The sequence below is a fragment of the Leuciscus leuciscus genome (genome assembly GCF_965113295.1).
Source record: "Leuciscus leuciscus genome assembly, chromosome: 9".
Taxonomy (NCBI): Eukaryota; Metazoa; Chordata; class Actinopteri; order Cypriniformes; family Leuciscidae; genus Leuciscus; species Leuciscus leuciscus.
In genome coordinates this window covers 16,764,049-16,785,038 of record NC_138733.1, presented here as the reverse complement: position 1 = coordinate 16,785,038, position 20,990 = coordinate 16,764,049, and the positions used below count along the sequence as shown (strand labels likewise).

Below are 20,990 nucleotides of genomic sequence, written 5' to 3'. Positions count from 1 at the left end.
CACGTGGTACACAAGTAGGAGCTCTCAGAAAAGTCCCATCTTACAAGCTGTAATTACGAGCTCTACAAAGACGTGAACGCTTTTTACAAGTTGAAACCTCGAAATTACAGTAATTTCAACATGGTTTAAACGCAGTGTTTTCGTGACATCTAACATAGTACGCAAGTAGAACAAGGGAGCCCACAAAAGGTATGTTTTGTGCGCCCTCTGATGGTTGTAGAGATGTATTTCACTGTAGCTCTCAGTCCCATCATGCATCAGTCTCCGACGCTTACAAACCTGCACCCGCCTTCAACTGTAGGCACAAATTATCTTCTTTTACTTTGTAAAAGTTTTTTTGTAAAGTAGTGACTTAATGCTACTTGATGTTGTGTATTTAATAGCTTTGTTTCGACTCTCCGTACAGTAAACTGACATCCAGGGAATTTGTCTCATGAGGTAAACGTTGCTATAGCTACACTTCTGGGAGTTTTGTAGGCTACTCACATAATGCTATGAGATCGTGTGAGATGTTTGTCGTATCGTTTCATGGGTAATGTGGACAGATAGAGCCCGTAGATAGATATGTCAGTTGTAAGCTTACAGTTGGGTCAGTGTGGGAATCAGATCGGACACGAGCTCTTCAGTGTCATAAGCGATGACTCAAATGGACCGAACAGAAAGAAGTACAAGCAATGCAGCGATGAGAGATTCTTTTATGAAAGCTCAACTGGAGGTAGGTTCAACTCACTGATGTTTTCTAATACTTCTGTAATATGATATCTATTAAGTTCCCAATGTTTATGTCTCACAGAACTTGTGGCGCGGTCAGTACTTGTTGATATGGAGCCCAAGGTTATCTCTCAAGCAATAGCCAAGGCTTCAAAATCTGGAAGATGGAGGTATGGAGACAAAGCACATTTCTCACAGAAGCAGGGCTCTGGAAACAACTGGGCAAATGGGTAAGAAGAAGACCAGCTCTTAGTTTGAGCTCTTAATGTGTGTTTTTTCATGTGTGAGTTCAGTTTACTGTTCTTCTCTGAAGGTTCTGTGTTCATGGACCTCGTCATGAAGAGGCTGTAGAGGATATGGTGCGGATGGAGATCGAGCGATGTGATCGTCTTGCAGGGATTTTCACCATGATGAGTGTTGCTGGTGGCACCGGTTCTGGTGTGGGTACCTACATCACTCAACGTTTGAGGGACTTGTACCCCCAGTCCTTCATCCTAAATCAGATAACATGGCCCTATGGAGCTGGTGAGGTAGTGAGCTTTTTGTATTTTAATGTATAATTGATGTAGTAGAGGGTTTGGTCATTGACATGACGATTGTTTTTGTAGAGATCTATTAATTTGTTTAGAAATGCCTTAAAATGTAAGCCATATATTCAATGATTTAAATAGACCTTATATTTGAAACATGTTTTTATTTATGAATTAAAATTAATTTAGATTTTTTTTTTATTTTTTTTTTATTTTTTTAATGTCAGGGTGAAACAACTGCCATGACATCATAATGAAGAAAACAGCCTTATTAAAAGAATGAAAGTCTTGAAAAGAAAAAATTAAGTAGTTTAGCATAGTCCAGTCTCAATGCTAAGGCTACTAGGATACTTGCCAATATGGGCATTTTGACTTAATTTTGTGTGAATTTGTCCATTCAACTGCAAGAAGATGTGAGAGAGAACTCAATTCAGCATTCGCACGCTGTCTGAGATTTACTTCCATGCCTGCTTTCAGACTAATGGAAAGAAAACATCCAAATTAAAATTAAGTGTTGATTTTATTGCAGTCAAATACAGTACAGTTGCATTTACATACACCAAACTGTTTTATTCTTATCTATGTTGTAACTTTTTATTACACAGTGGTTTGTTCATATATCATTCACCTGATTTATAGCTTTTTAATATAACTAATTTAATTAGTAATTGAATTAACTAATTTTATTTAACATAACATTTTATTCCTAAAAACATGGTGAATTTACAGTATTTTCTGATATATGGTGTGTGTATGTATATATATATATATATATATATATATGGATATATATGGGGTGATAAACATAGATCCCAAATCCCCCTCTGTAAAAACCTTTAACTCTAATATGTAAACAAAATAATACAAGAACTTTAAACCTGGCTTCATCCAATGTTCAGATGTCTGTTCTGGAAATGTATGCAAATGAGTGCATATTTAATTAGATAATGATGCATTTGCATATTTAAACAACATTTTAGAAAACTTGTAATAAAGAAATCTTAATGTACTGATTAATCGACTTGGGAAGTGTGGGGTCTTGCCTTGCCATCAAAACTATATTAAACCAACATGAATACAAAGAGTGAATTTCTAAGAACTTGGAACTGGATTTTCTCCTTTTTTTTATCATGGACACTCTTATTTGGCATTGATCCTTATTTTAATCGCCGTTTTTGTGATTCTGTTTTCCTTTCCAGGTGATCGTGCAAAACTACAACTCTGTGCTCACGCTGTCACATCTCTACCAGCTCTCTGATGCTATCCTGGTTCACGAGAATGACACTGTGCACAAAATCTGCAGCCATCTGATGAACATCAAACACATGTCCATCAGTGATATTAATAAGGTGATCGCTCACCAGCTGGGCAGCGTTCTTCAGCCCGCTTATACTGCTGATTCACCCTGCCATTACAACAGAAACCCCATAGGTACAAATGCCTCACAGTTGACAATTTCAGAGAGTCATCAGGCAAAAATGACCAGTGTTTATCTGCTGTCTACAGGGGAATTACTGAGTTCTCTGGTGTGTCACCCCGAGTACAAACTGCTCAGCTTGAGTAACATTCCTCAGATGTCCAGCACGTCTCTGGCCTACAGTGTGTTTAACTGGCCTGGTCTGCTCAAGCATTTACGTCAAATGCTCATCGCCAGCGCTAGGATGGAAGAAGGTGAGTGCTGTGATGTCACATATTCATGTAATGTTTGGAAGGATGCTTTATATACGACACATAAGAAGAAATGCAAATATTACTTAATTGATTGTCTACATTAATGGTTTTGTGGAACTAAAATGCTTTATTTTTTAAAGGAATTGACTGGACAGTAAACGTCACATCAGGAGCAGAGAGCGTGACAAACAGTAGGCATAAAAGTTTCAATTCGTCACTTGCTAATCTTCTAATACTGCGGGGGAAAGACGTCTCTACTGCAGTTACAGGCAAGCAGCCCTTCAATGTACTTCCTTCCTTTAACAAGCATTTTTTTAAAGGTACACTAACTTTTGGCCCTATTGTTTTGGTTGTGCTTCAGCTCTGCGTGACTGTGCAGATGAACATGGTTATCCTACTGCTCATAAAACATTCACTACTAGGCTTAAGAGATATAACCAGTTTAGATGAAAAGGATCTCAAGCTGACTGAAGATGTTACTGTAGCTTTACCCATTAAAGGGGTGATGAACTGAGAAGTACAATTTTCCTTGAGCTTTTGACATATAAGAGGTCATCATACTACAAGAATATCCTGTACGTTTCAGAACTGAAAACGTCCTTGTTAGTCCAATAAAAGCTTTTATTGACACCAGGCACTGCGAACGACAGGTTTTTCCAAGTGGGGATCTATGACGTCAAAGGGTATCAAACACCGCCTCTGCAGAAGATTATCAACTCCTACTTCAACACTGCCTGTTTAGCCCCGCCCACCAATTAGCGCATTAAATGAAACTCATTGTAATATGTAAAACTGTTATTCAGTCATAGCAGTGGGTGTTTACTTCCAAGTCTTCAATGCGGCACGCCCATAAAAACCTGCTCAAAACTAGGGTAGAAAAAAGCCTATTACTTATTCATTTTGATGTTTTTGAATGTAAAAACCAAGCGAACATCATAAGTTGACCTCAGACAACAATATAAAAAAAATGAAAAAACCAGTTCATGACCCCTTTAATAGACACGGTACTTTCTTGAAAATAAATTCCAGCACAATTCTACAACAACCATAATAAAATGAGCCTTCACAATAGATAATGCTTTACAATGAAATCTGTTAAGAGAGCTACATTTGGCAATTTATCTGTATGATAAAATACTTTAACTTTTGAGTAATAAAAACGGCATCTCCACGTCGCTTTTACAACATTTCAAATCCCTCAGTTCATTTCATCTCTGAAAAACCAAGCCATTGTTGATTCTTGTTTTATTACAAGCTCTGTCGCTTTCTCTTTTTACCAGCAGACTCTCCTCTGTTCTGTTCTGAGTTTGTTTAAAACGTGTGATTCCCCGGAGGTTCGAGATTTAGCTGCTCCATGTCAACCTTTCTCGCTCGTCTCGTTTAGACAACTATGCCACTTCATCATACACGCGTCAAAGTAGCCAGAACAACTTTTCTCTATTTACAGATATGACGAGACACGCACGGACAAGTGACGAATGTGCACAATTTCCCATGAAAACAGTCCAGTCAGGTCTAAAATATAAACACTTATAATAGGATTACCATAGTGATTTAGGGTAAGACAGTGGTTCTCAAACTTTTTTGGTCACATAAGGTGGATAGGAAACTAACATGAAAAATACTTTAATCAACAGATGGTTTTAAGGATCCTGCGTTATATGTGCCGTGGCTTAAAACAGAAAATTGTTTCAGCACATGGAACTCCCCTGTAGCTTTCAATGGATATGAAAAGTCTGCCACTTTGGTCAGTAACAGCCAGTACCTTTTAAAACCACTGGACAATATAGTCAGGAAGGCTTGGAACATGTTTGCCTCAAGGTGAGAAATACTGTTGCATTAATACTGGAACATTTTCTGTAGTGTCTTTGTTTTGTTGTTTTTTTTTAATACTTTTTTTTTTTTCTTCCTGTAGGGCTTATGTTCATCAGTATACAAAGTTTGGAATCTCTGAGGAGGATTTTCTGGACAGTTTTACTGCACTAGAGCAGATCATCTCCAGCTACACACACCTATCATAAAGATTTGACAATACTGATTTCATATGATTCCATATTATATGACTTAACTGGCCTCTGGAGAAATATATTTGTTAAAATAGGGAAGTTAAATTCATCATTTTGTGATATACAAATATTTTTCTAACTAACTATTCCATGGATCATTTATAAGTATTTGAATAATTGAAATATATTTTAATGAAATAAAAGCAATGTTTAATTGTGATGGTTATTCATTTTTTCAAGCCACTTATGAATACCCATTCTGCAGTGTCAGCATAAGAAAGTTGAACTGGAAAAAATAAGACTTTCAAAATGTATTAGTTTGCCCCTGGGGGGTTTTCTCCAGCAAGATTTGAAAATGATTCAAAGAGCATCTTGAGCTTCAACGGAAGCACAAACATCTGGCCATAATTTAGAAGACCTAGAATTAGTGCTGATCTTTTATTTTATTATTACTACTACTAGTATCTGATATCTGATTTGTTTAATGATTACCTTACCACTTATGATGACAGATTGCCTGCATTTCATTAGTATTGCCAACCATTTTTCTGTTTTTTATTTGTCTCTGATTGTTTATTACCCTAATTTATGCCCTCTCATATCACATCTCTATGTAATTTATTACACATCACATCAGTAGTGATTTGGGGAGTTGGTGCTGTCTTGTCTTTTGATTCATTTCGATATGGTAACTTTTTTTATTTTAAATGCTCACCTTGAGCCAGAGCCGTTGAAAAGTTGCGACATGTTTTGATCTTGATTTAACCGCCACGCGGTCACATGGTTTAAAAGCTCCGCGCTGTCAATCTCTTTGAAAAAACAGGATAGACAGCAGTTTCACAATTGTTCAACGGCTCTGGTAAATACATTCTGCAGCATTACGTAACAAGATAATGAACACTCGAGTTGTTCGGCAGAGGGTGGAATACTTCGATAGATGGATCGAATCTGCATGATCCTGAATTAATCTAAAAGTGCAGTGGAAAAACGACCCGTCACAAACAAAAGGGCCCCATAAAAAAACCTAATGACGCTTTTGAATTCGCACTGAAGTGTTCCCATATGGCCCCCATCCAACTGTTATGCTTTGTTGCTGATGGTTCAAACAAACTATGAGGGGAAAAAACAGTATTAACACTATAAAGTGCTTTTTAATCAGTGGGGAAAAACTCAAACACGTGTGACAAACACAATGCTTTTTATTGTGATATTATGAAATGTAAAATATATAACTGGCCTTGACATCTTTCTCCTAAAGAAATAGCTGAATGCAATGAGAAAAAGAAGAGTGATTGATCTTACCACAACATTTATAGTTGGTTTACAATAAAAAGCTAAATATTTGTACTTAAATATGTTTGCATGCGATCTATCTGCCTCCACAAACCAGGAGATAATCCATTAAATGCTCAGACCCATCAGACTGGAGAGAACATTCACCAGTTAGTAAATATTGTTTCAGTTCAACATTTCTGGCGCAAAATTAAGCCCTGAAAACATGCAGATGGTGACAAAACCCAAAATTTCAGGCAGCCTATTAGACTGCTGTTGCCATATGAATGACAGCCAACACCAGTCTGATAAGCTACCTGACAGAATGGGACACTTGTGGCTGTATGAGCACAGCATACTAAAACATGCTACATCTGAGTACATAAGCTGTGTGTGAGAGAGAGAGAAACAGAAATAGAACGACAGACAAGTAGAACAGGCAGATAGACAGACAGATAGACAGACAGAACGATAAACAGATAGAATGAGTTAGATGGATATTTCATTGCCTTTCACATACCTGCTTTTGGGCTGTATCCTACAACTGGTCACCCATTGGTCCGAGCCCAAAGAAATACATTTTCATAGTTTTTTTTGGGAAGGATAATAATTCACAGATCAACGTAAAACGCGCATGCGACACAGCAGATGTATTAATCAATTTAATGTTGGTTCTGAGAGAAATTATAGTTAGCCACACAAATATTTCAGCCCAAAATAAGAAAAGAGGAAAGTATGGATCAACTTGTGGTTTTAGTTAAAATGTCAAAGGTTGAAATGCACAAACAAATGTAAATATCACATCTTAAGTTTCTTGGGTTAAAAGTTACATCCACTAGTTTTGTGACATTTTGGTTTAAGATCTCCGGAGAATAAACATCATGTGCGTATAGTCAAAACATTATTTACAAGATGTGCGAACTATTTAGAAACCACGATGATCTGAGTTGATATTGCTATCCTCTTTTTAAACAGTTAAAGAAATACAAAATGACATCAATATTGATTAAAAAAAACTATCCCTGAAAATTCCAATCACAACACCTCGCAAAACAGACCCTGCCCATCCATACCTGTATGTCAGAAATTAAATAAGTCAATCTATTGATTAAGAACTGTATTCACTTCAATGGAAGCATGACCTCCAAATGTTGCATAAGGCATTGCAACAAATATGACTCCACACAGCCTATTAAGCTAGACTGCCTTGGTTCTGTAAAGACAAAATTCTCTATAAATGTTAAATCTGATTTTAAATAGTAGAGCACACTACAGACAAATGAAGAGGGACTTCACGTAACTAAAGGGATCTGAATGAATGTTAACATACAGAAGCACACACAAATCAGTGCTCATGTTGCAGTTTTAGCTTAAATATTTAGTAGGTTCCAAAACAGGAGCGTGAGATGTTTTTCTGTGAGTCCGTCATTTTGTTTTCTCCTCTGTGTACTTCTTCTGCTGGAGACGCTTGGCGTAGCTCTGTGCCATGGAGTTAATGATGGACAGAATAAAATAGCACACCATGAGCAGCACCACTTTCTCAAATACCCACGAGAGCCAGCTTTCACCCTGCACGGGGGAGAGAGGAAAAAAACGTATATAAAAATTAAATTTTTAATTTCTGAATTACTTGGTTTAAAGATTACAAGATTTTAAGGCCAAATTAAATTTGTCTTAATAAATAAGGTGTTTTTCTAGGCCATGTTAAACCTATATTATATTAAAATAAAATAAGAAAAATAAATACAAAAATAAAAAAGTGGAATAAGCAAGGTTTAACTTCAAACATATATATTGAAGAGTTCAGATGCAAAAGCCTCTGAGTGCCATCTGAAATGTTCTTCTAGAATGATCATTTTTATCAAGCTCGTATATTTAAGTTGAGTAATTTCACTTAAATGACAATTAATAGGTAATTTTCATTGGCATTTAAGTGAAATTACTGAACTTAAATATACGAGCTTGCTAAAAATGATAATTCTAGAAGAACATTTCAGATGGCACTCAGAGGCTTTTGCATCTGAACTCTTCAATATTATTATTATTATTTTTGGTTTCTTGTTAAAATAAAGTAAAATACAAAAAATAAATTGCAGAAGTAAACAAAGAAAAAAAAAGATCATAGATTTTTACCGCTGCAGTTCCTTCGCCGGCTGGATTATGAAGCTTGGCTCTCTGGGCTTCCAAGTACTCCCTAAAAGGCTTCTGAAGAGATGCTCCAACTCCAGGGATAATACTGTCCAAAACAATTAAGAAATGATTAGCAAAGTCTTACCAAGAATGGAAGCAGCCAGAAGTCAACAAGATCTCCCAAAGCACACAACAGCTTTCCATCAGTGAAGCCTCCAGAAGAATGAAGCACCAGATCTCTGAACCCTCACTTATAGCAGAGAGACTTCTGTAGGAACTGCTCTAAAGCAATTAATGAGGAAGTGACTCAATATTGTGTCATCACTGCAATGGAGGAAGAACCGCCCAGTTTTGGGGGGGTGTGAATGTCAGTGAAACCAAACCATCATGTAGGATCAATTATAATATTTCTGCACCACACATCTTTCCAGTTCAAGGTGCAATTACCATGTCTTTATTACATCAAAAAAGCAAAGAAATACTACTGAAAGGATCCACAATAAAAATTCTGAACGTTGCTGGTGACGAAACATGTAGACCACCTTCTTAGATCGTAATTATGAAGTTCTTTCGATGTGGCTTAATTATGAAGCTGCAATTGTGCCTCATTCAAAGATGAACAGTCATTTCATTTTTACTTTTGAGTGCCGTTGAAAGTGCCAACATGGAGACCACATCTCTACTTTTGAGTCACTGTGCTACATCATCTAAACTATCTGTGCACAGACATCACCATAAATGGTGAAGACTTCTCAGGCTTACTAATAAGTGGCCTCAGTATGTGGTAATAACAGTGTTAAGGTCAATCACATGGTCACATTTCACCCTAAAAACAAACATAAAACATTACATGGTTAATAAGGACATTTAATGCAATAAAGTCTTAAGGGTTTCGTCATTATTTTAATGACAATTAACTCTTTCCCCGCCAACGCCAGCATTTTTGATCATTTTCACAAAACTTTCATGGCCCCCAGAATATTTTGTTGTCTGAATATCTGAACATGCAATATATCAGAAGAAATTAACTAGATGAATAGATTGAGTCCATCAACACCCCTAATGCTTGCACAGTCCTATATCGGGCCTACCTCTTCCTGGGTTGACATTTCATGCGGTAATGTTATGCAGTTTTGATTTATATGCCGTTTAATGATCGCATTATTTTACATGCGCTTAAGCAATGCTTCTATCGCTGGTTTCTGCTCCTCCTTCGCCTGTGTTTTTCATCCAGAAGACTTCAGAAGATGTGTAATAGCGCCCACCCCCTACCGTATAACAGTGAAAACATGGAATTCCAGAAAATTCTGTCAATGGCGGGGAAGCATTGTCATAAATGACGGAAAATTCTGTCATTAGGTGTGTTTGGCTTGGAAAGCATATGGAGCCACCAGCTTGATGTCATACACCAATCGGTCTGCACAGAGCCGCTTCAAGTCGAACACACCTATTAAACGTCAAAATAAATGTCACAATAAAAGAATAAGATAAGATCTTTTCAATCTTAAAATAAGATAAAGAAACATATCTTCTTTCTTACTGATTTTGGAGTGAAATGTAACCTGGATATATTTAGCCATTCACATGTCCTATATAGTGGTATAAAGGAACAGAAACTACATGCGATTCTTTAGATGATTCAGAATAAACAATGGTAAGCATCTGACTGTCTGAGAGGAGTCTGCATGTAACGCTGAGCAGCCCACAGTTCATGAAAGAGTTCAATAAACTCTGCTAGATCCTTTTTTTAGTTTCCTCTAGTGCATTTACATGTTACAATGACATTTGTTTCTTCCTGAGAAAAAAAAAACTCTTTATTCATCTATGCACTACCGTTTTAAAGTTTAGGGTTGGTACGATTTTTTTAAATATCGTCATATGGAACAAGGCTATTATCTATTTGACAAGTAATTCACATGCAAACAATTTTTTAAATGATTAATAATATATTTATTTTGGTATATCTAAAAAGCATTTTGAATTGCCACTCATCGAACCAAATAAGAACAAAACCATCTTCAATATTTGCACGACTGCTATAATTTCAGGTGTTCTTGATTCATGTAGTTCTTGTTTATTCACTATAATGTTTACCATTGTTTACACAGGGTGTCCATATTCACCTCACGGTGGTGTCATTACTCACCCGATCAGAGAGACCATCTGCTCCACTATGTGCTTGCTGAATGTTATGATAACAAATAGTTTCTGTAGAGAAACAAAGAGTGGATAAACATTGTCAGACAATGAATCAACGGGATGTTCCTCAAGAAGGCGAGTGTAGCAGATTTGTTTTGTGTCTTTAGGCAGACAGTGTCTTTAGGAGACCTGGTGAGATCACTGACTCACTCCCGCTCATGATTTGATCATTTGGATGACATGAGCAGCTCTGTAGACATCAGATGCACCGCTGTCTAGAATCTGCTGAGTCAACATTTAAAACTCAAAAGAGCCACATGCAAAGATCTGTCTTTGATGATCTAATGGCACCGATCAAATGACAAAATACATTGAGAATAATGGGAATCATCTCTTTAGGAATGACACACTCAAAAAGGGCTTAACATTTGTTTTTTTACTCTCTGTATACCTGAATGTGCATCTTAATAACGGCCTTTCCAATGAGAGTCGCTCCAAAGAAGGTCCAAAATGGAATCAGGAAATGACCACAGGTGATTCCAGCCAGGTCAAACAAGGGATTTGGGATCTGAGAAACAGATATGCATAAGTACTGGTAAGCACCAAAAGACAATAATCTGACAAATGCATTTGAAAAAACTATTCTTACAACACCCAGTGTACATTAAACATCAACTATATAACACATTTATTATATAAGCTACTGTGAACAAAGGGCATAGTTTTGGTTTCAACATTGGGGGGGGATTGACCCTGCTAACTCATGTTAGCAGGGTCCCAGTGCATAGTCCCATGAGATTTATGTATTTTTTTGCAAAATGGTCTTTTGTGGTACCATCCTCGCATGCAAAGTTGGTTGATAACATAACTGCAAAAAAAGTAATAGCATAGTTAACAATTACTTGTTTACAGGATATATTTATATTATTTAAGCACCTGGAACCTTATCAGTTTGACAGAATGTTCAACTTCAAAGTGCCATGGGAAGATTTTCTTATATTGAAATACTTTATTTACAACTTCTTAACAGTTCACCAAGCTCTTAATGAGTCTGTCATCTCAGAATTTCTGAAGGCCAGGTTTTTTTGAACATCAGTCATCATTAGAAGAGCACAGATTTTACACATGGGGAAAAGTGATTGTTTAATCAACAATTCAAGAAGGTCCAGTCTTTTGATTCTCTTGATTCTATGTTGCGCTTGCCCTTATGAAAAAGTAACATAATTCTTGTTTAACTGTCGCATTTGTTATATTAAGGCTATAATTACAGTAAGACCATTGATAGCTCCTCATTACCATGCTTAGGCCAATGTAGAATTTATTTTTTTTTTTTATCTATAGCATTTGTTATGAAAAATATCAACCTAAACATTGAGAAGCTACAACATGCCACAGTTGTAATATAAATCTACAGTAAAAAAAAAAAAAAAAAAATCTATTCCCTTAACAGATTATCTATTATAAATCAAAATTTACCACAATAAATAGCTAAAATATAATGTGATAAATTCTAGTAAGGGTGATCATGAGTAGTTTAAAAAGATTTCTAATAAATGTTAACAGAATTCAAATGGGTCGCACATTTTTATCATCGTTGTCACAATAGGAGCGACTCGTGCAACTTATCACAATGTAATGCATGTATAATATATGTAAATAAACCAGGCTTCTGTCATATTGGGCTGATTGGTTCGTTCAGTTCGTACGGGAACTTAGCGCTTATAAAAGCTCTGAACGTGCGATGTAGCCTATATAATTGATTATTAATTCCATGGGGGGGGGGGGGGGGGGGGGTTGTCACCTATCAAATTACACCTATGCTGTGAACCATTTAAATTCTGCAATTACAAACCAAGCAATGATTAAGAAATCAAGTAAAAAAAAATTTTAAACTTACAGAGGCACAAGCCAGAATTCCAAAAAATCCCACTTTCTGCACCATGTTTTGCACTGCAAGCTTGGCTCTTGATACAAAATCCTGTAAGAAATGTGACAATTTAAAAATGTAGACTTGGCATGGAAAACTGATCATAAGTCTGCAAGGACTAAATCTCTACAACTTTTTTTTACTGTTATATACTGTAAAATAGGTTTAATATTGTTTTAAAAAATGTGTTTATATAAAACATAAAATATTATATTAAATAATTTAAAATAATAATATAATTATAATATGGTAAAATATTATAATACAAACATTAATGTAATACATTTACTCTTTTTTTTTTTTTTTTTCATAAAATATATTTTATATCATTTTAGTAGAACAATTTCTGGAATCAGCTTTCAGCTATTCTACAATATTTTAAGGCAAAAACAAAGAAAACATTTAACATTATGCCTAAAATAACAGTCATATAAAATTACTCAAAAAAAAAAACCTGATATCTAAAAAGGGTGGCATTAATCACTAGACCTTGAGGTGGAATACAACATTGTTAAAGATGACCAATTAAAAGTCTTGTGTGAAGGCGCAGACCATGTGGGGTCCCACTTAGACACTAAGAGGCAATGATTAAAGGGAAGCTCTGACTCTGAGTCACCCGCTGCTCAAAGGGTTTACTGGAAGTCAGGGGAGAGCCCTTCCAAGAAATCATGTGACCAGCATAAGTGAACCACAATAGTGGGGACTCATGGGAATAGGATAGGACCCCTCCCATCAACAGGATACAGTATCTGCTGCATCATGGGGGGGGGCATCACTGTCAGCTTCATAAAGGCATGACCACCAGAAGGAAATAGTTAGTTGAGCTTTGAACATCTACCGGAGCTCCTAATGAGCTCATGTCCGTATGAAGGTTAACTGTTAGTTTGGACACATGGGTCCAGTAAATGACATGAGATTCTGAGATGAAATCCAGACCTGTGCGCTCTGTGCCTGCTCCAGCATCTCCTCAAATTCCTCATAATCTTCATCATCAGGATCTGCTCCAGAAAGCCGTGCCGCCCGTGCCATGAAGTAAGGAGGCAGCTCTCCAATAGCCGTGCCCGCACCCTGCAAACACAGTCACACATTATGATCCTAAAGAAGACAAAAGTGTGATCTATCATAAACAACAGCTTCTGAGTTGTGCAAGTCTTCACACACAAGACGTTATGTTGGGATGGTAATACTAGGTTTTTGAGAACACGCAAATACGCAGAAGCCTTTCACTGCTTATCATAGTTCAGGTTTGGAAATTGAAATTGAAAGTATTACCATCCCAACAAACTTGTGTGTGGGTGTGTGGGTATGTGGGTGTGGGTGTGTGCTTAAGATGCTACTGAACTGTTCAAGTGTGTTTGTTGGAGAGAGAGGAGACAGAGAGTAAATGGGCTGATGGCCTCCCTGGTTCTGTTTTTTTTTCAAACTTGTTTGTTTGTAAACATCATTTTATTAATAATTCTGTGAAATTTCTATTTTAAAATTGTTATTTTTTTAAATGTGTCATACCTGCCCAGGGACTACAGGTGGAAATTAGCAATTGTTGCTATAACCTGGCCCAAGACATATTCTCTTGTTTAACAAGTTTAATGTTTATTTGTGCACTGTCCCTGTTTCAAATAAAATAATTTCCATTCCATTCCATTCCAAATGTCAATTTATATGCCAAAAAGAAGTTTGTCATAGCAAAGGATCAAAACATCTTAAAGCTACAACATGTAATTTCTTTCCATGACGCGTCTGTCGCCATGGTTACTATGGCGGTACAAGCGGAAACCAGGGATAACGCGGATATTACGCCATTGACAGGCGACAAGTGAACAGGGACATTATTTAAAATTGGAATTTCTCTGAAATTAAAAATCTTTGGGAACTTTTAGGATATTGTAAGGAAATATATCACACTGTGCAAGTGATTTTTGGATATTTTATTACAAAATTCTTACATATTGTAGCTTTAAGACCAAACATGGAGGATCTTCTCATTTTGGCAGTCTCATATTATTAAATGTTTTGAAAAAATGCAAACTTCAATCAAGAAGCTGCATTGATCCCAGTACATAGTAAGCTTATGATAGATAAGATAGAATTAACATTTAAATTAAGAATGAATTATATGCATATTCTTCTAAATTATTTATAATTATTATATTATAAATCTATTACATAAAAAAAATCTATATTTATTACAATACATACATTTATATTATTTTAAATGTATTAAAAAATATATATAATATTGATATAATAATAATAATATTGTACTTGTTGCAGGGTCTGGAATATGTACACATGCTCAAAAACTAGTGTGAGTGACCTACACTTTTTGGCTGCCATTTCAGCCAGCTGAATCCCATTCCAGAAGGTCAACTTCCAGCAGAGTTTAGTTCGAACCCTGCTCTACTGAAACCCAACAGCTCCATTAGCTAGAGCATTGTGTGTAATGGGCCAAGACTGTGGTGTGAAAGCACTCACCCACATGCAGGCCTCCAGGCGGACCTTCGCCATGATGGTCCACAGTGAGATGCTCTCCTTTAGGACCTCCTCCTCCGGACACACTATCTGAGCTGGGTAGGGCGGCTCAGGGAAGTTCACCGAGCCACATTCATATGCAGCCAGGGTGACAGAAGCTATGTGTGGACCCTGGAGGAAATGATGCAATCACATGTTTACAGATGTTCACGTGAGCATGAACATTTCTTGCTTTAGCGCTGTCACATGCACAGCTTGATGCATTTCTAAGAATAGTACCTCACGAGTTAAGTCAAGTCACATTCATTTATATAGCGCTTTTAACAATATGAATTGTTTCAAAGCAGCTTTACAGTGATAATACCGACTGTAAAAAATAAACAATTGTTTTTAAAAAAACAATTGTTTGCAAAAAATGGTTTGCTTACCAACTACGTAAAACTACCACATATGTCTGTGCGGTTCAATGCAACTGCAAAAAGCTTGTGACCTCAATGTAGTGCGATGGACAAACCACAAAGACGAAATGAAAATTCATTTACTAAGTGAAAACAGACAGTGATGTCATACCTTCCCACAGTCGGTCGATCCGTGGGAGAATATATGTGGGAGAGGAGACTGGACAATATACCATGTCTAGCATTTTTAACCTCTGATTAACCTTCTTTAACCGAAGGAGGCACAAATGACTCAGGTGGTACCATTTAGTGGATGGCTCTATCCAAATCAATCATAATCTAATAAGAAATACTACACAGATGCAACAAATGATAGAGAAACCTTTAGATTGTCACATCAAAAGTTGTTTTATAAGGAACAGAATGCAAAGAGATATCCAAGACCTGCACTAAAAAGCCTGTTAAACCTAAACCCAGTCTAAATTTGTATGGGGGTCTTAGGTTACTCTGTTGACTGTTGGGATCTTTACAGTCAGATGTGATGTCAGCCAGTCAGGACCACCATTGGTTAATCACATTCAGAGGTATGAGCTCATGATGGTGTCACAGCAAAGAGCCTAAAACAGCAACTGTTTTATCTGGTTACTCAGTGCAATTGAGTTTATTTCCCAGGCACTGAAACCTGACACAAGCCACTTCCTTAACTCAATCATTAGATGCAGATGATAAGTAGTTTTGATAAAAAAATAAATAAAAAAAAGGCGTTGGCGTTTTTGCTACAAATGTTTTAAGAAAAACTAAAATCTGTTTAAAATAAATGCTGTTATTTTGAACTTGGATCAAATAATCTTGAAAAAAAAAATTATAATGGTTTGCACAAAAATATTAAAGGGATAGTTCACCCAAAATGTTTAATTCTGTCATCATTAATTCAGCCTCATGTTGTTCCAAACCTGTATGAGTTTCTTTAATACAGGTTTGGAACAACATGACAATTTACATTTTTGGGTGAAAAGCAGCACAACTGTTTTCAACATTGATAATAGTAATAAATGTTTCTTGAGCAGCAAATCAGCATTTTAGAATGATTTCTGAAGGATCATGTGACATAATAAATACTTCACTATTATATAACTACTATATACTATAACTACTTCACTACTAAAAAATAAAAAAGTACATTATTAAAATACTATCTAGAAAATACTGTCTTTATAGTAAGGGTGCCTCTTTTTTCCCACAACTCAAGTAATGTTAGGTGTATAAAGGCAAAAAAAAAAAAATTTGATTTTGAATTGATCAAATAAATATTATTATAGAACGGTTTAAGTTACTTTAGCTTTGACAGCCCCTTTACAAGATCTTGTCCTATAAACAATTAAAAAGACAAAAAATAGAGCTTGATGTGTGAAAAAAATGGCTCATCTTTATACAAAAGTCTGATGGCGAAACATTGTGCGTATTTGCACTTTCACATCCCATTCTTTCACAATGCCACCCATAGACACACAAACCGAGCGCAAAGTACTAGAATTCCCCAGTGACAAAAGAGGGGTGTGACTTCACCACAGCCAGTGGAAGTGGACACTCCTGACCGCTGTCTAGCAGTTCAATCTGAGTCAGTGGAAACTGCTGAAAGGTTCTGCTTACACGATCTGCTGCAGAGAAGCAGAGAGAGGCACATGCTCTCACTGTCACACTATTAATAAACTTCAGTGGAACATCCAGCACAAATACTCTTCCCTTTTGACAGAGCACTGGGCAACTGACAGTTAATCTAGGGGAATACCCGACGTTACTGTATTCAAAGACCCAATAAAGTCAAAACTTGACTTTTATGTTTATTAGCTTTGTTGTGTGTTTTGGCACATATATACAGTAAAAGTTTACTTTTAGAGAAAAATCAAACAAACATTCATCAACACCCAGAAAACACTCCCTAGAATGAGAAATTAAGTCGAAATTTCCGTCCACTGTTTAAACTCTTACCAGGTACAGGAGGAACGTGTGCAAACCAGTTCCGAGACCAACCGAAGACAAAATACCCAGGCCTACCCAGTAGGCACACCACAGGAACTTCTTCTCCAGGTACTGTACATACTACAAACAATGGCAAACACATTAAAGAGTAGCTAAGAAGCTACTCTATTAGAGCATGTGAACAAAACAGAACTGCTAAATTACTACATTGCAGAAGCTTTTTGTAAAAAAGTGATCATAAGGAAAGAAAAATCATGATTCTGGCAACAGATTTGTGACCAACAGGCAAATAGTGAGCTCACCTGCTGATGCGTTCCTTCTATTGAGTAAGCCATTGAGAAAAATGAAAAAAGGACTATGGTCAAAAATACCACACCTTTTCTCTGCCAAAGCCTGTAAACAAATACAATAAAATAAATTAACATTAATGATGCAATATGCATTATTAAAAGGTGGATGTGATGAAGACTGTAAATGAATTAAAATCACAATAAACCATATGTTTTGAAGTATCTCAACGCTCTGTAAGATATTTTAAATGTTTTTAAAAGAAGTCTCTTATGCTCAACAAGGCTGCATATATTTGATCATAAATGCAGTAATATTGTAAAATATTATTACAATTAAAAATAACTTCTCTATTTATTTATTTATTTATTTATATATAAATAGAGAACAGTTATTTAATATATAATGGCAAAGCTTCAGTGTCACATGATTCTTCAGAAATCACTCTAATATGCTGATTTGATGCTCAAGAAACATTTCGTATTATTATCATTGTTGAAAACAGTTGTGCTGTTAATATATTTGTAGAAATCGTGATGCATTTTTCAAGATTCTTTGATAATCAGAAGGTTCAAAAGAACAATTTATTTGAAATAGAAATCTTTTTAGACATTATAAATGTATTTACTGTCATTTTTTATCAATTTAATGCATCCTTGCTAAGTAAGGTAAAAAAAAAAAAAATCATACCAACTCTTTAAACGGTAATGTGTATTGCATTCAGTTGCCTTTTAAGTAAAGAATCTGAATGGTACTTGTAAAATATCACATTTTTTCACTCGTCTAGCATTGATTTACTCGTCTAGGGGGCGTTTACATGACACTGTTTTCAACTAAAAGCAAAAAACTTGTGTTTTAGCCATTCATTTACGTGGCAACAGTGTTTTGGGGGCCTGATCTTTTGAAAACTGGTTTCAAAGTGCAAGTTTTTGAAAATGACACCGTTATGGTCTCCGTGTAAACTACAAAAACATGAATTTGTGAAAACGGAGACGCCATGCGCATGCATATCATGTGTTCAGTCTATACGCAAAAAACCTAAAGTAAAAACACTTCTGTTTTTAGTACATGGTTGATGTGTAAACGTACCCTTATTTTCACCATACAATGTCAGATGCAAATACATTAGCTAAACTTCCCATAAACTACCTAAAAAGACACTCAAAATTAAATTATGAGTGTACAATAAAAGTTTGATTGCTTACTTCCACGTCCATTCTTTCAGGGTAACGAGGGTCTCTAGGAAGAAATACTGTAGTGTGATAATAGGCCTCTTCCACAACACTAAAGAGAGACGCTCTTCCCTGTCCTGCTGCTTTCTCTCTCTCAAAGATGAATCTGTGGGTACAATACACAAGCTTTTAACTTATGATTTCATTATTATATGTTTTAAAACAACATGCAACAAGTACAAAAGCGAGTTCACAAACACTACTGATTATTTCAACATCATCAAGCAAAAAACTATTTGTGAAAACAAATATTACATACTATAAAGGTGTATGATTTGTCATTATGATTAAAGTCAAGATGAAACAGAATTACCGACAGATCTTCCATATTGTGACATACATCTGTGTAATGGCTTATTGAAAAAAAAAAAAGAAGGGTGGGGACATAGTTTTATGCATCTGTTATTGGTTTGATTTTGCGATGAGCTGTTGCACTCAAAAGTGGAGGTGAATGCAAGGCTGTTATGCAATTTTTATTAGACGAGGTCAAAATGTTTTTCTTTAGATAAAAGATAGGGTGAATTTTCATTCCACGCGGACTTTAAGATCAATGACGAATCCATCAGTGATGATGGCAGGTCTGTTTATCTCCACAGGACGTTTTATCTCTGGTCCTGACCCTTGATCTGTTCATCTGAGGCTTACACGGTGGCTGCCAGACGATAATTACATCAGCTTCCTCTCAGCTTAACAAACCTGTAGAACTGCCATTCTGCTTGTCTTTAGGTCCTAGTCTTTTCTGTGGCTGTTCACATTCTGCTCCATTTGCATCCATCTCCCACAACTATTTACAGTTCAAACACCTGCACACATAAAACAAACGTATAATGTTACTCAGTGAGATCTTGGTAAGTTTGCTGTAGGCAGATAAACATGCCAAATCAAACTTTAAAAGTAATGATGGTGGTTAATCTTCTCCAAAAAAACATTAAGTGGCTTATATGTTAATCTTTAGAGAATGGCTGTTATATATTTTTTTAAATCTGAAGGTCATAAACAGCTCAGCACTGTCAATAGTATTGACTAATATAGGATATAATATGTTCTAGTACCAGTATATTAATTTATTTCCACAACAGGACTCTGATCACCTATATATATGTTGTACTGGGACCTTTAACTAGCACTTAAGCTATCCTAACTAAGCCAGAACTTCATAGTAAAAGATTAACCAACTGAGCAAGGGGGGTTTATAATATATGATAATTATTAGCTCTCGTTTGGTTTCCAATAAATATCTCAAATTAACATTTTCAGATACCATTTACAGACTGTTTCATTTAAAAAAGCCCATGTGAGTGATGAACCGGCAAGAATTAGCGGTCTAGGTTAGCTTTGAGTCCACTACCGCTGTTTAGATTTGATTTCAGACTCGGCAACGAGTACATAGTGATGTTTACATACTTTTAGGCTAAAAAGAGTTAAAAGTGTCATAACAGAGATAAGGTAAAGTGAAGGGACACATGCATACCTGCAACCACTCTTCCGTCCTGACAGCAGCAATAAGCGACAACAACAGCCACAGGAAATGACTCATGCTCAGCTGTATAGCAGTGCAGTGTTTTCAAAATAAAAGACCTTGCTGACTGCCGGTTGGCCTCACTGTCATCTTGGACGATTTGATCATCAACACTAAAATTCATCGAGCTTTATGCTGACGTCATTTTCACCAAGCTCTTATCAAGAGTTTCCTAGACATTTTTTTTTATTATACTTTAATTTAACATATTAACGTTACCCGTCAGCTTTGGATTATGTCGATATCGTTTTCCTCAATGAGACAAAAATAGAAAGGATATTTTAGGATGACCCTGAAAGCAATTTATTTCTTCGAAGTTGGTCTTTTACGCTGCCAAGATAGTGCAGTAGAGTAGCAGACTTCTCACTACCACCGTACTATTGAATTACCGAGAAGTACTGTCCTTTTTCAGTGTGACTTATTTATAGGCGTCTAAAATGTATTTTGATTTTTAAACGTTTCTTATACTTATCTTTTAATACTGATACAAACAAGCAGGTTTGTCTTCATTTTTTTACAAATATCTAGTTACAAATTTATACAATTTTAAAGGTGCACTTGGTAATTTTCCCTCATTATAAAAAAGTTTAAGAAATTAACACTTTTGTAAAGAAATATAAAAATATGTAGTAAGTGATGTGAAGATCCCACTCACATTAGGATCTGCTATACATGGAGGGGGGGTCACCTCATGGGGGCTGCCGTGGTGAGATCACAT

General features: G+C 36.0%; 2 protein-coding genes and 2 long non-coding RNA genes across 4 annotated transcripts in view; 2 read left to right on the top strand and 2 right to left on the bottom strand.

Moving 5' to 3' along the window:
• LOC309507027 overlaps positions 1 to 18,475 on the top strand; it is a 43,694-nt gene extending 25,219 nt beyond the window's left edge. Inside the window, exon 2 of the long non-coding RNA XR_014209003.1 lies at positions 18,186 to 18,475. This is a non-coding gene — a long non-coding RNA (uncharacterized lncRNA). The remainder of the gene's footprint in view (positions 1 to 18,185) is intronic.
• Positions 266 to 7,183, top strand: tubd1 (tubulin, delta 1). Its single transcript, XM_082181041.1, has 8 exons — positions 266 to 715; positions 794 to 941; positions 1,025 to 1,241; positions 2,441 to 2,672; positions 2,748 to 2,912; positions 3,053 to 3,181; positions 4,550 to 4,733; positions 4,828 to 7,183. The coding sequence occupies exons 1-8, from the start codon at positions 565 to 567 to the stop codon at positions 4,931 to 4,933; spliced, it is 1,332 nt and encodes a 443-aa protein (XP_082037167.1). The 5' UTR covers positions 266 to 564; the 3' UTR covers positions 4,934 to 7,183.
• LOC309507024 lies at positions 3,081 to 4,556 on the bottom strand. The gene is made up of 2 exons (XR_014209000.1): positions 4,051 to 4,556; positions 3,081 to 3,250 (listed from the first exon to the last, which is right to left on the bottom strand). It is a non-coding gene; the product is annotated as an uncharacterized lncRNA (long non-coding RNA).
• On the bottom strand, positions 6,840 to 20,370 carry vmp1 (vacuole membrane protein 1). Its single transcript, XM_082181049.1, has 12 exons — positions 20,225 to 20,370; positions 19,450 to 19,556; positions 18,727 to 18,859; positions 17,536 to 17,626; positions 17,243 to 17,353; positions 14,859 to 15,026; positions 13,323 to 13,454; positions 12,357 to 12,437; positions 10,911 to 11,027; positions 10,467 to 10,528; positions 8,324 to 8,426; positions 6,840 to 7,759 (listed from the first exon to the last, which is right to left on the bottom strand). Exons 2-12 carry the CDS (start codon positions 19,526 to 19,528, stop codon positions 7,616 to 7,618), a joined length of 1,221 nt encoding a protein of 406 aa, XP_082037175.1. The 5' UTR covers positions 19,529 to 19,556; positions 20,225 to 20,370; the 3' UTR covers positions 6,840 to 7,615.
• Between the last annotated feature and the right edge of the window lie 620 nt (positions 20,371 to 20,990).